The sequence below is a fragment of the Mesoplodon bidens genome, assembly GCF_964165515.1.
Source record: "Mesoplodon bidens genome assembly, chromosome: 4".
Classification (NCBI taxonomy): Eukaryota; Metazoa; Chordata; class Mammalia; order Artiodactyla; family Ziphiidae; genus Mesoplodon; species Mesoplodon bidens.
In genome coordinates this window covers 144,159,698-144,172,395 of record NC_138160.1, presented here as the reverse complement: position 1 = coordinate 144,172,395, position 12,698 = coordinate 144,159,698, and the positions used below count along the sequence as shown (strand labels likewise).

At 53.2% G+C, this 12,698-nt stretch overlaps 1 protein-coding gene across 11 annotated transcripts in view; it reads right to left on the bottom strand.

The window, feature by feature from the left end:
- Positions 1–6,476, bottom strand: part of DOCK6 (dedicator of cytokinesis 6) — a 42,225-nt gene extending 35,749 nt beyond the window's left edge. For all 11 annotated transcript variants that reach the window (XM_081232062.1, XM_081232067.1, XM_081232065.1 and 8 more), the window contains exon 1: positions 6,346–6,476. In XM_081232062.1, the coding sequence (XP_081088188.1) occupies positions 6,346–6,389 (44 nt within the window). In that variant the 5' untranslated portion in view covers positions 6,390–6,476. The remainder of the gene's footprint in view (positions 1–6,345) is intronic.
- Between the last annotated feature and the right edge of the window lie 6,222 nt (positions 6,477–12,698).

Sequence of the window (12,698 nt, the reverse complement as noted above, 5' to 3'; positions counted from 1 at the left end):
TTCCTGCGCTTCCTTCTTCCCCCAGGCCCCTGGGGTCTGAGTCCTGACCCACCAGGACTGGCTTCCAGGTCTGGAGAGAGGCCTCCACTTCCTCATCTGGAGGACCTCTGCCCACCCTGGCCCCTGCCCCTCATCAGGAATGTGAGAACCGTTCCACCCTTGCCGGACAAGTCATTTCTGCCTCTGAACCTCAGTTTATCCATCTGTAGCTGCCCTGCTCTCACAGACCAGTGGAGCTGAGCAGGGGGCCTGGCATTCAGTGGGCCTGCCACACACCCACCTTCTCAGGGAGTCTGAGACTGAGGCTGACTGTGTGTAAGAGGCCAGCATGACTCTCAGAGAGCACAACCCAACCACCAAGGTCAGTGCCGTGGCCTTCATGGGCCGCCTGCATCTACGCTGACCTTCAGGGTCCCAGAGGATGAGGGTGAAGGGGCAAGACCCACAGCGGAGGGGGCCAGCACGGGAATTTCGAACAAACCCTATAGGGGCAGGGATTCCCCAAGCTCTCGATTCCTTCAGCTGAGCTTGGAAGGAGAGGGAGCCATGTAGTTATCTGGGGGAAGAGTGTGCCAGGCAGAGGGAACAGCGAGTGCAAAGGCTCAGAAGCTGGGCTCTGTTCTCTGGGCCTGGAAATCCCTGCTCCCTGGGGTCTCTGTGAAAACAGGACTAGGACTGTGTTGTCCGTGTGGAGGCCCCAGAACTGGATCCCACACATAGTAGATGCTCAATAATTTTTTTTCTTTTTTTTTGGCTGCGCCACATGGCTTGTGGAATTTTAGTTCCTCGACCAGGGATCACACTCCAGCCTACGGCAGTGAAAGCACGAAGACCTAACCACTGGACAGCCAGGGAATTCCCATCAATAAATGTTTTTTTGATGGAATGAGTGAATCCCTTCCAATCTCCCTCTTGGTCCAACTTGCGTAAATCTACTGTAAGTTGGGGGAAGCCCCTTATCTTTTAGCTGTGTGGCTTTGGACAGGTGGAACAACCTTTCTGGGCCTCAGTTTCTCTTAAAATCAGGAAGGAAAGGAAACGGCTGAGGGGTTCAGGCCTCAATCGCTCCTGCTTCCCTCTTTTCTCTTATGCTTGGACATTTTCTTAATAAAAAGTTGTGCCCCTGGGACTTCCCTGGTGGTGCAGTGGCTAAGACTCCGTGCTCCCAATGCAGGGGGCCCGGGTTCGATCCCTGGTCAGGGAACTAGATCCCACATGCCGCAACTAAAGACCCCACATGCTGCAACTAAGATCCAGAGCAGCCAAATAAATAAATAAACATTTTAAAAAATAAAAATAAAAATAAAAAGTTGTGCCCCATAAAGCGCTATGTTGAGGATTGCAAATGTGGCCCACAAGCGTCCAATGCAATGGATGTGTGAGGTGGGCCCAGGAAAGACAGGTGTGGAGTGGGGATAATTAGGAGCTTCAGCCCTGTCTGTGAGCCTCCGAATTCAAATCCGTGTGGGTCAAACAAAACTTGGCCATGACCCTGATCCTACGTGCAGCCTCCAATTTGAGACCCCAGCCTCATTCCTTCTCTGTCTCTGGATTCTATTTCTTTTCTCTGTCAACTGTCTCAGAGTCTTGCTTCTATTGGACAGGGGTGTGGGGAATCGGGGAAGGGAAGAGAAGCTTGTAGGAAATGCAAAGAATGTTAAAAATCAGGGATTTGTGGAATTCCCTGGTGGTCCAGTGGTTAGGACTCTGTGCTTTCACTGCTGAGGGCACAGCTTCAGTCCCTGGCTGGGGAACTAAGATCCCGCAAGCCAGGCGGTGCGTGCGGGGAGGAAAAATTAGGGATTTGTCCTCAAATTCCCCAAGTCCAGGCCACTTCCTCCGGAAGCATGGGCACACAGAGGAGGATTGGGGGTGATTTACAAAAGATGCTGTATCAGGGAACCTGTCTGTGCCCTGGTCCCAGCTGTTCTGCAGCTGCTGCCCCAGAGCAGGGAGGGGGGTGGGGAGGGCTGAGCCTCCAGCTTCATTTTGCCACGGGCCTTAGAGTGAGGCCCCCAGAGTGGGAGAAGGCTGGGTCCACAACGGTGTGGCCACGGGGGCCAGTTTACTGAGTCACAGAGCTCTGCACTTGGAGCTGGGTGAGCAGGGGTGAATGACATCTTTTCTCTGGACCTCTGGGCTTGGGACAGTACCCACGACTTATTGAGCTGTTCTGAGTGTAGGGCCTGGCACACAGTAAGTGCTCAATTAACTACTCTCTTGGATGCTCGGGACCCACACCTGGGAGTCATCGCCAACCCCTCTCTCTTTCTCACTCCCACATCAGATCTGCTTCAGATGTTCCCGTGGACCACATTTCAAAAAGGGAGGCAAAATGCTGAGCTGAATTTAGTGGGTTTTCTCAGGAAGGAATCTCGGCATTCAATGGGGGAAACTGCAAAGATCGGGTGGTGGGTTATAGCTATTGGTGAGATAAATCCTTCTAAGGTGAAAAATCCTTCTAAGGTGAAAACTCCACAACCCTATGTGATACTAAAGAGATGCTCAGAGGGGAAACGTGAAGCAGTGGCAGCATGGGGAATTCATGTGAGACTGTGTACCTCCCCCCAGGACTGGCCAGATTACCAGAGGACTACCCTCACAGGGGAGGAGGATGACAAAACCAGAAACAAGAATGGCTTAAGCCTTGATGCTGTGTTCCCACTTCTGCAAAAAGTGAGGGAAGAAAATGAGTAAATATAAAACTACAGAGAGATTCCTCCTCATATCCCACTCTACCCCTCCTGGACTGACAGAAAAATTTAAAGGCAAATAATATGAGTGCCAGCAAGGATGCGGAGCAATGGGAACCCTCATCTGCTGCTGGGGGAACCCCTTTGGAAAACCATCTGTAAATTTACAGGCAGAGTTGAAAATATGCCAATCCAGCAATTCCACTCTGAGACACAGATACTCAGGAGGAAATATATGGCTGAGAATGTTCATGGCAGCTCTGATCATGACAGCCTCAAAGGGAAACAACTCACAAGTTCCTTGACCAAAGATGGAGAACGCACAAGAAGCAGGGGGAATAGTACGCAGCAATGAAAAAGGATGAGCCAGACTACAGGCGGCAGCACAGATGCTGCCGACATTACGCTGCCATATAGGACTTGACATCCGGTGTGGTTCCATTTATGAGATGTTCTAAACAGACAAAGCCAACCCACTGCAGATAGGAAGCCAACTTGGATGGAAAAACCATAACGTAAGTAAGGAAGAAATAGTAGCTGCCACCAGCATGGCCGTTCCCTGAGGGGCAGAATCAAGTGCAGATCACCTTGAGGGGGGCCTGCTGGAGTGGGGAGGCTTGGGAAGGTAGAGACGGCCCCCGTCTTTTTTTTTTTTTTTTGGCGGCATCACACAGCATGCAGGATCTTAGTTCCCCGACCAGGGATTGAACCTGTGCCCCATGCAGTGGAAGCACAGAGTCCTAACCACTGGACAGCCAGGGAATTCCCAAGACAGCTCGTCTTGATCCAAGTGACTTTTCCCCTGGCATTTGTTTCATGATTACTCCTTAAACTTAGCATTTTTCTGTATACATGTCATCTGTTACAATTTTTTTAAAGGTAAAAAATAATCACCTATGCATAAGCTCACGTCTGCAAATATATTTGGGGACAGGAGTGGGAGGAAGATATTTCCTTGAAATCCCACAGGTACTTTTGGAATTTCGTCAATGTATGTCTTGTTGTGCTTCCACCCCTCCAACAAATCATTTCTTTAAATGAGAAATGCAAACTGCCCCACATCAGACAACTGAGGGGCAAAATAAAGACACCGCTCTCAGAAGCCTGGGAAGAATGAATGGACATCCTTGCGGATAGGAGAGGGCAGGAAGAGGCACGGTTTCCAAGACTGTTCTCAACTCTGGAGCCACACACTCTTGGGCTCACTTCCCCCCGAGAGACCCTTGAGAGTGACCTAACCACTTTGGGTTTTGATTTCAATAGTTATACCGATGTCAACGGGCTCTGGTGACAATTAGTGACATCTCAGATGGGGACCAGCATGCGATAAGCACATTAGAAGTGCTGGTCATGGGAATTCCCTGGCGGTCCAGTGGTTAGGACTCCAGGCTTCCACTGCAGGGGGTATGGGTTTGATCCCTGGTCGGGGAACTAAGATCCCGCAAGCCAAGCCAAGCCACACAGCCAAAAAAAAAAAAAAAAAAAGTGCTGGTCGTTATCACCATTCCAGATTAGACTTTATTTTAAAGAGTACAAGTCAAAAAAAAAGAACATTATGTTGCATACAATAATATTTGTGCATGTTGTGTACATTCATAACAGTTTGTTTGTTGTTGTTCCTTTTGGCCATGCCTCGCGGCTTGCAGGATCTCAGTTCCCTGACCAGGGATTGAACCCAGGCCCCTGCAGTGAAAGCACCGAGTCCTAACCACTGGACCACCAGGGAATTCCCGAGTTTGTATTTTTAAGTTGTCCCCCCAAATCTTTGTTTTAAATGGACCTGTTCATTAGGAAACTGGGGGACTGTCTAATATTCAGATTAATATGGCATTTGTGGAATGAATAATTGAATGAACAAGCAGATGAATATAGGCCTAGGTCTGCGCATGTAGATACCTGGGTGCCCACTAGTCTGCTCAGGAGACCTTGTCAGAGGGTGGCTGGAAGACTTGAGCCATTTGCTTGTGGTTCACTGGGGCCCCAGGATCTTTCTCTGCTTTTCTGACCCTGAACTCTATAGAGTATCCATCTCCCAGGGCGAAACCCAGGGCCTCTCTCTCTCACTTGAGTGGACGCCAGGACCCAAGGACATAGGGACTGAGAGACAAAAAAACAGACAGCAATAACCTCCCCAAGCTCAGAAACACCAAAGGTCCAAGAGAGAGGAACAATTCAGAGACACAGAGATAACAGAACATAAAAACTGCCCAACCACTATGCCCCAGACACCAGGTCACAATGTCCCTCCTCTGTTCCGAACTCTTCATGGCCCCCACCTCACTCAGGGTAAAAGTTAAACTCCTCTCCACAACCCACAAGCCCTGTACAACCTGCTCCCACTGCCCCACTCCTCACTCTGCTCCAGCCTGACTGGCTTCCTCAGATGCTCTGTGAACATCTGCTCCTGCCCCTGGGCCTTTGCACTTGCCCTTCCCTGTGTTTGGACTGCTCTTCCCCCATGTCTGGGCATGGACCCCTCCCTCACCTCCATCAGATCTTTGTTTAAGTGCCACCTTCTCCTCCAGGCCTTCCTGACCCGCCTCCCAGATCTAAAATAGTCCTCACATTCCCCATCTCCCTTCTCTGCCTTGTGTGTCCTGATACCACTTACCACTAACATATAATCTACTTTATCCTGCTTCTCCTCTGCCTCCCCCACTGTATCTGCCCCCAAGGGTGGGATCTTTTCTTGTGTCTCCGTCAGGGCAGGGCTGACTCTTTCACCTGGGGGTGATCAGGGGAGGTCCCTGCCCGCCCCCCACCCCACCCCACTCCACCCCTGTCCCGCTGCGAGAGAAACACCTCCCGCCCCAGCAGATTCTGAACCCACTATTGGAGGCAAAGACCCGAATGGGTGAAAGGCTCTTCAGCCCCAGAGAGTCTGACATCCCCCTCCCTGGCCAATCTCTTACAATCTCCAGTGGCCACGGAAATGGGTCCCCCAGCGCCTGGCGCCTGTCCCCTCCCCCTGTCTGCCCACCAGCTGGTTCTGTCCCCCGCCCCCACTCCTTCCATTCAATCACCATCCATCTCCAGCGCGTCCAGCCGGTGCTGGGAGAGCCTGAAGCAGGGCTGGGGGCGGGGGGACATTCACAGCTGTCCCCTGCCCCCCAGACAGCTGGGCACGGGACCCTCGCGGGGAGAAGATCACGGGAAACTTCCCGAGGGGGTTCAAAGGCCGCCAGGAGCACCATCCCTGTTCCCAAATCTCGGCGTCTGATGCGTCCCTGCCCCACACCAGGCCCAGGGGATGGGACGGAAAGAGCCCCTCAACTCCCACGCTTGGGGAGCTTGGGGGCCGGGGGAGGGGCCAGGAGATGGGCAGGAGGCGCGGAGGGTGCCGGGCAGCGCTTTCCCCGCGCCGCCTCCTCCAGGAAAGCCCCCCGGGCACGCCCCCACGCGTCCCACCGGTTCCAAGGGAGGACCTCAACCACCACCGCGCCCGCAGCCCTGCCGCGACCCCCAGCCCGGAACCCCCCCGCCCTCCCCACCTCCCCACGCCTGCGCCCCCGGCCGGAGGAAGCGGGCCGAAGCTGGCCAAGGCGGAAGGAGCTTGAATGGGGGGTGCCCAGGCGGGGGAGGGCCGGGCCGCCCCGGGGCGGGGCTCGGACACGTGGGGGCGGCCCGGGAGGGGGCCCGGCGGCCGCACTACCTGTTGATCTTGTGCGCGAAGGCGCGGCGCTCGGCTACCGCCATGGCGCTCCGCGCGTCCAGCCGCCGGCCCCGCCGCTGCAGCCGCGCGCACCGTCCCCACCGTAGCCGCCGCCACCGCCGCCACCGCCGCCTCCCGGTTCTGGTCAGCCCGGGCTGGGCGGGGCCGGGGGCGGGGCCCTTCCGGGTGTCCCGGGCCGCTCCGTGCTGCCCCTGCCGGCCGGAGGGGGCGCGGGTCCCCCGGCCGCCTTTGCGCCCTCGAGGCTGGCCTGGGGAAACAGAGGGTGGCAGGGGAGGAGAGGAAACGGGACTGAGGTTGGGGGCCTCGGACTTCCTCCCGGGGGATGCTGTTTCTGCCCTCTGGCTAGCAATCACTATAATCACCATAATAATGATAATCTCGAGCGTTTATTAAGCACGGCCCTGTAGTTCTGATATGTGGGAGGACCTATCCTTTCCGCCATTTTACAGATGAGTAAACTGAGGCACAGGGATGTTCAGGCACTTACCTAGGGGTCTCCATGGGATGTGCCCCAATCTGGGGTGAGGGCAGAGGAGTCCAGTTGGGCTCCGAAGCGCTAGGAGATGTGACACAGGACCCGGTGGTGGGACCTGAGTGAGCCAGTCTGGGAGGCTGGACCGGCCCAGCCGCCTCCAGTGCAAGGAGGATGTACGGATGTCTTGGCCAGTATGTGGTCTCAAATCTCTCCCCAATGGTTCCTCTCCCAGCCCCAAGGCAGCAGTCTTAATGGATTCTCCAGCCCCCACTCAGCATCTGCATATGCCAACTTCTTGCTCTCCTCCCAGGCTTTGCATGCCCAGGCACCTCCTCCTGATGGCCCTTCTAGCCCTGGTTAGAAAAGGTCCTAGGAACTGGGGTCTGAAGAATGCTAAGGCTCAGCTCTACCTCAGGGCCTTTGCATGTGCTGTTCCCATTCCTGTGTATGAGTGCTGTCATTATCCCCCCCTTTTACAGATGAGGAAACAGAGGCCCAGGACTTCCCTGGTGGTCCAGTGGTTACAACTTCACCTTCCAATGCAGGGGGTGAGGGTTCGATCCCTGGTCGGGGAGCTAAGATCCCACATGCCTCAGCCAAAAAACCAAAACATAAAACAGAAGCAATATTGTAACAAATTTGGACCTCCCTGGTGGTGCAGTGGTTAAGAATCGCCTGCCAGACACGGCCGGGCCCTGGTCCAGGAAACTCCCACACGCCGTGGACTAAGACAGTGCACCACAACTATTGAGGCTGCGCTCTAGAGCCCGCGAGCTACAACTCCTGAGCCCGCGTGCCACAACTACTGAAGCCTGCGCTCCTAGAGCCCGTGCTCCGCAACAAGAGAAGCCACCGCAATGAGAAGCCCATGCACCGCAATGAAGAGTTGCCCCCGCTCAGCACAACTAGAGAAAGCCTGTGCACAGCAACGAAGACCCAACACGGCGAAAAATAAAAAAGTAAAATTTTTAAAATATATATTGTAACAAATTCAATAAAGACTTAAAAAATGGTCCACACCAAAAAAGATCTTTAAAAAAAGAAAGAAAGAAAACTGAGGCCCAGAGAAGCAGAGTGACTTGCCCCAGTTGCCCAGTGGATCAGTGTCAGATCCTGAGCCCACAGGAGTGAGGCCTGGACTGTGGGGCCCCAGGCTCCTGAGGGCACAGGAGGGTGGCTCCCAGTCTGGCATGTGACATGTGCACACGTGTGTCAGCAGCCCACGCACCTTCCCAAGTGGTCCAGCCACTTTGGCCTGCGAGATGCCAGGTGTAACCCTGCTCATCACTCCCTGGTGTGCCCCACCCCGGGTCACCCTTGCTGCAACCTGCAGCCTCCCAGGCTAAAGTCATTGCCTCGCCTTTCAGGCTGCTGGTAGCTGCTGGGCAGGAAACGTGAAGATGAGCAAAGACTGGCGGGTTTCTCCACTCCTCTTTGCCTATTTCCAGTCCAGCCCCCAACATACCTGGTCTCCCAGCTCCCGCCCTCACCCCTCACAGTTTGTTTTCCCCTCGATGGTCAGAAGGAGCCTGGGAACACCCGAATCAGATCAGCTCTTCCTCTGCTTAGAATCCTTCATGGCTCCCACCTCATTCAGAGTAAAAGCCAAAGTCCTCACTGTGGCCCACAAGGCCCTGCATGATCTGACCTTGTCATCTCCCTGCCATCCCCTCTTCCCATTGTCTTCCTTAATCACTCCACTCCAGCTGCCCACATCTTCCATGTGGCTCTAAAGACTAGGGCGCAACTCTACCTCAGGGCCTTTGTACATGCTGTTCTCCTTCTCACATGTGGGTGCCATCACCATACCCCTTGTAGATATGAGGAAACTGAGGTTCACGGATGCAAAGTGACTTGTGCCATTTTACCCAATGAATCAGTGTCAGATCTATCATTCCAGATCTGTGGCCCAGGGAGCCTGACTCCAAAGTGGTTGTCTCTAAATACCAGCTGGGGGACTTCCCTGGTGGTCCACTGATTAAGAATCCGCCTTCCAATGCAGGGGACGCGAGTTCAATCCCTGGTCGGGGAACTAAGATCTCACATGCTGCGGGGCAACTAAGCCTGTGGGCCACAACTAGAGGGCCCACACTCTGCAACTAGTGAGCCCATGTGCTCTGGAGCCCATCCGCACAGCTAGAGAGAAGCCCGCACGCTGCAACGAAAGATCCCACATGCCACAACAATAATCCTGTGTGCCTTAACTAAGACCCAATGCAGCCAAATAAATAAATAAATATTTTAAATAAATAAATAAATAAATAAATAAATAAATAAATAAATAAATACTAGTTGGGGGACTTCCCTGGCGGTCTAGTGGTTAAGACTCTGCTCTTCCAATGCAGGGGGCACCGGTTAGATCCCTGGCCGGGGAATTAAGATCCCAAGTGACACCCAGGAACGGCCAAACATAAAAAATAAAATAATAAAATAAAATAAAATAAATACCAGTTGGATCCCAATCCAGGCCAGGCTGTGTGACCCAGGGTAAATCTCTCAACCTCTCTGAGCCTCTGTTTCCTCATCTCCTCAGTGAGGGGTGTGGTCAGCACTAAGCTCCAGGCCCTTGTGGGAGCTGATTCCACACAGGAGCCAGTGGGGGCTATGAGCCCTGTCTTAGTGGAAAAACTTCTTCAAAGAACCCTCCAAATAAAGGTCCTGCTCCAGCTACCTGCCCACCCTGGTGCCCGCCAGACTTGATTAACAAGGCAGTTCCTCTCCAGGATACGACCAGGCCTGACTCAGCCAGGCGGGGCTGGGGTGACCCCGGCAGCTGCTCAAACAGAAGCTGAGCTTGGTGGGGACTTTGGCCTCCTCTGGCTGGTGTGGGAGAACAACCTGTGGGGTCTGATGGCAACAGCTTGCGGACCTAGGAGGAGGGACTGCACTGGTCCAGGTGGTGAGTTCAGAGTAGGAATGATCACAGGGAGGGCTTGGAGTCCAAAAAGACCTGGATTTCAACCCTGGCTTGGCCACAGTCAGGCTAAGTGACCCGGATGGGGTGGGGGTAGGGCTCTCTGGACTTCAGTTTCCTCACCTGTGAAATGGGGATGTTACCTTCAGAGCCGACCCTGTGGGCCCATGTTCGGTGCCCATGAGATGTTGTCAGGAGAGCACAGAACCCGGGAGATGCTGCCTTGTCCTATTGTTTTTCCTGCCGCTTCCGGAGCTGGGGGAGGAAGCTGGGAGCCGGCCTAGGGTGTCCAGGCCTGCCTTTGGGAGTTTAAGTCACAAAGACAAAGGCTGGGCCCAGAGAGGCCAGAGGGGCAGGCCACAGGCTTCCTGTTTTTCTTTGAACAGATGGCCAAGCTGCCAGATGCTTGTCTGTGTGGATGCTAATCCGCGTCCCTGGTAATCACTTCTTATCCCTCCTAGTGACACTTCTGTCCAGTTTGCTCATTTCCAGTGCTCTTGTCACATTCCAAAGTCTGGGAATTTTTCTCCAGGGGTCCCAGACACCCAAGGGGTCCACAAACAGAAGTCAGGGCGGTCCATGAATTTGGAGGGGAAAAACTTGCATCACTCACGCCTGCCCCTGCTTCTAACGTTAACAGTCATTAGAGCTGCTACCGGGCCTCGGTATTTAAGTGTGAGGAAAGATGTACAAATTCCATCACAATTAAAGCATATTTTGATAACTGTATCGCATGTAATGGGTTTGTAATGGGTTTCCTTTACCATCTGAGGTGTTTTATTTTAGGCACTTACAAACTTCCACTGATAAGGGCCCACGGCACAAAAAGGTCCCCCTACAACATGCCTTTCCCTGCCTAAAGCCTGCTATGGCTCCCCATTGCTGTGGGAAGGAGGCAAGCTCCTCCCTGTGGCCTACAGACTCCCTCATCTTCCCCATAAGACTGCTCCCCCTTCCTTTTCCCACCTCATTCATTCACTCCAGCAGCATTTATTGAGCGTCTGCTGTATGCCAGGCATGGGAAGGAGGTAATGTCAGTGCTGAGACCTGAAGTTCAGGCTGAGTAGGGGAGGCAGGGAGTTCTAGGCAGAGGGACCAGCAAGGCAAAGATGGAGAGCAGAAGTAGAAGTCATCCGTGTGGAGGGCAGGGAGGAGAGGATGAGACTCAAGGGTGGTGAGTTTGTGGGATCAGGTCTGGTAGGACCTCCCAGTGGGGGCCTGGGCATAGCCCAGCGGGCAGTGGGGAGCCCTGGAGGGGTGCAGAGCAAGACAGGGGCACCCTCTGGTTTGTTTCAGGAAGATCTGATTCTCCCGTCTGGACTGGCCCCTACAGTGACCTTTTCTCCTCTCGAGTTCCCTGTGTCACCTGTCCCACCATTGAAGCACAAGTGTGAGTTGGCTGTAAGGAACTGGGGCACACGTTGCAAGAACTTTCTCACTGACCGACCAGGGCTCCAGGGGACACCTTGCCTCTGTGAGATGGAACCTCTGAGGCACATTCACCAGATGAGCCAACTAGGCTCAGAAAGGCTCCGTCGACCCAACTGAGAAGTGGTGGAGCTAGGACTTGAACCCAGAGCCACCTCTTGCATGAAAGCCCTGCCCTCCACCCTGTGGCATTTCCTCCTTAGCACAACTTTTTGGAGCAGGCGGCAATGACTTCCACAAAACTCTATCTTCTAGATGGAACAAGTTTCCTCAGGCCAGCAACTTCCTGTATCTTTACCACTGAACCTTGCAGTGGTTACATGCTCCGATGCTCGGATTCAAATCCTGCACCTTGGCTATGATGCCAGCCTTAAAAGACTCATTTCACGCTTATTAAAACGGCTAAACTAAAAATACCGACAATACCAAGTGCTGATGAGGATGCAGAGAAACTGGGCCTCTCAGATGCTGCTGGTGGTGAGACAGGCCGGGACCTGGGACCGTTTGCTGCCTGCCGTGCTTGCACCTGGACAAACGCCTCCTCCAGCAACAAAATACAAAGAAACTATACGGGACTAAAAATAACTGCATGCATGGGCAGTTGGGGCAAATTATGGACAAGATACAAAAAGACCAAAAACCCATACAGCACCACCATGGGGGTTGACAGACCGCCTAAGCCAACCCTCCAGGGAACCTGTTACTTGTTTTTACTCCCTCCTGCTGCAACAGGGGCCCCAATAAAGCCTTGCCTGAATTTCTTGTCTGGCCTCTTATCAATTTCTATTGATTAAGGAGTCCAAGAACCCTGGCTGGGAATAGTGGGAATGCAAAATGGTGAGCCACTCTGGAAAACAAGTTTGGTGGTTCTTAAAACACCAAGCATGCAACCACTGTACGGCCCAGCAATCCCACTGCTGTGAATTTAGAAATGAAAATTTATGTTCACATAAAAACCTGTACGTGATTATTTACAGTAGTTTTATTCATAATCACCAATAGCTGGAAACACTCAATTGTCCTTCAATGGGTGAATATAAAACAAACTTGGGTCCATTCGTACAATGGAATATTCTTCAGCAACAAAAGGGAACAAACTACTGATACAGGCAGCAAAGCTTTACGCCCAAATGTTTTATGTTGCGGTGAAAGAGGCCAGGCTCAAAAGGCTGCATGTCGTATGATTCCAAATATATAACGTTCTCAGAGAACAGATCTCTAGCATGAGACAGCAAATAGTATTTGCCTGGGGCTGACTGCAAAAGGTCAGCATGAGGGAATTTGGGGGATTGTTTTGGAGTTTTGGAGCTCACCGGCAGGATAGCGGATGATGATGACCCAGTAATCAGAGCTGTCATGGGGGGAATGCCAGGCACTGAGGCACTGAGGGGGGCCCTGATGCAATGTTTGACCCAGCCGGACGGCTTCTCAGAGGAGGGGGCATCTGAGCTGAGACTTACAGGCTGTGCTGGAGTCCAGCAGGTGAAGAGCCTTCCAGGCCATGGGAACAGCATG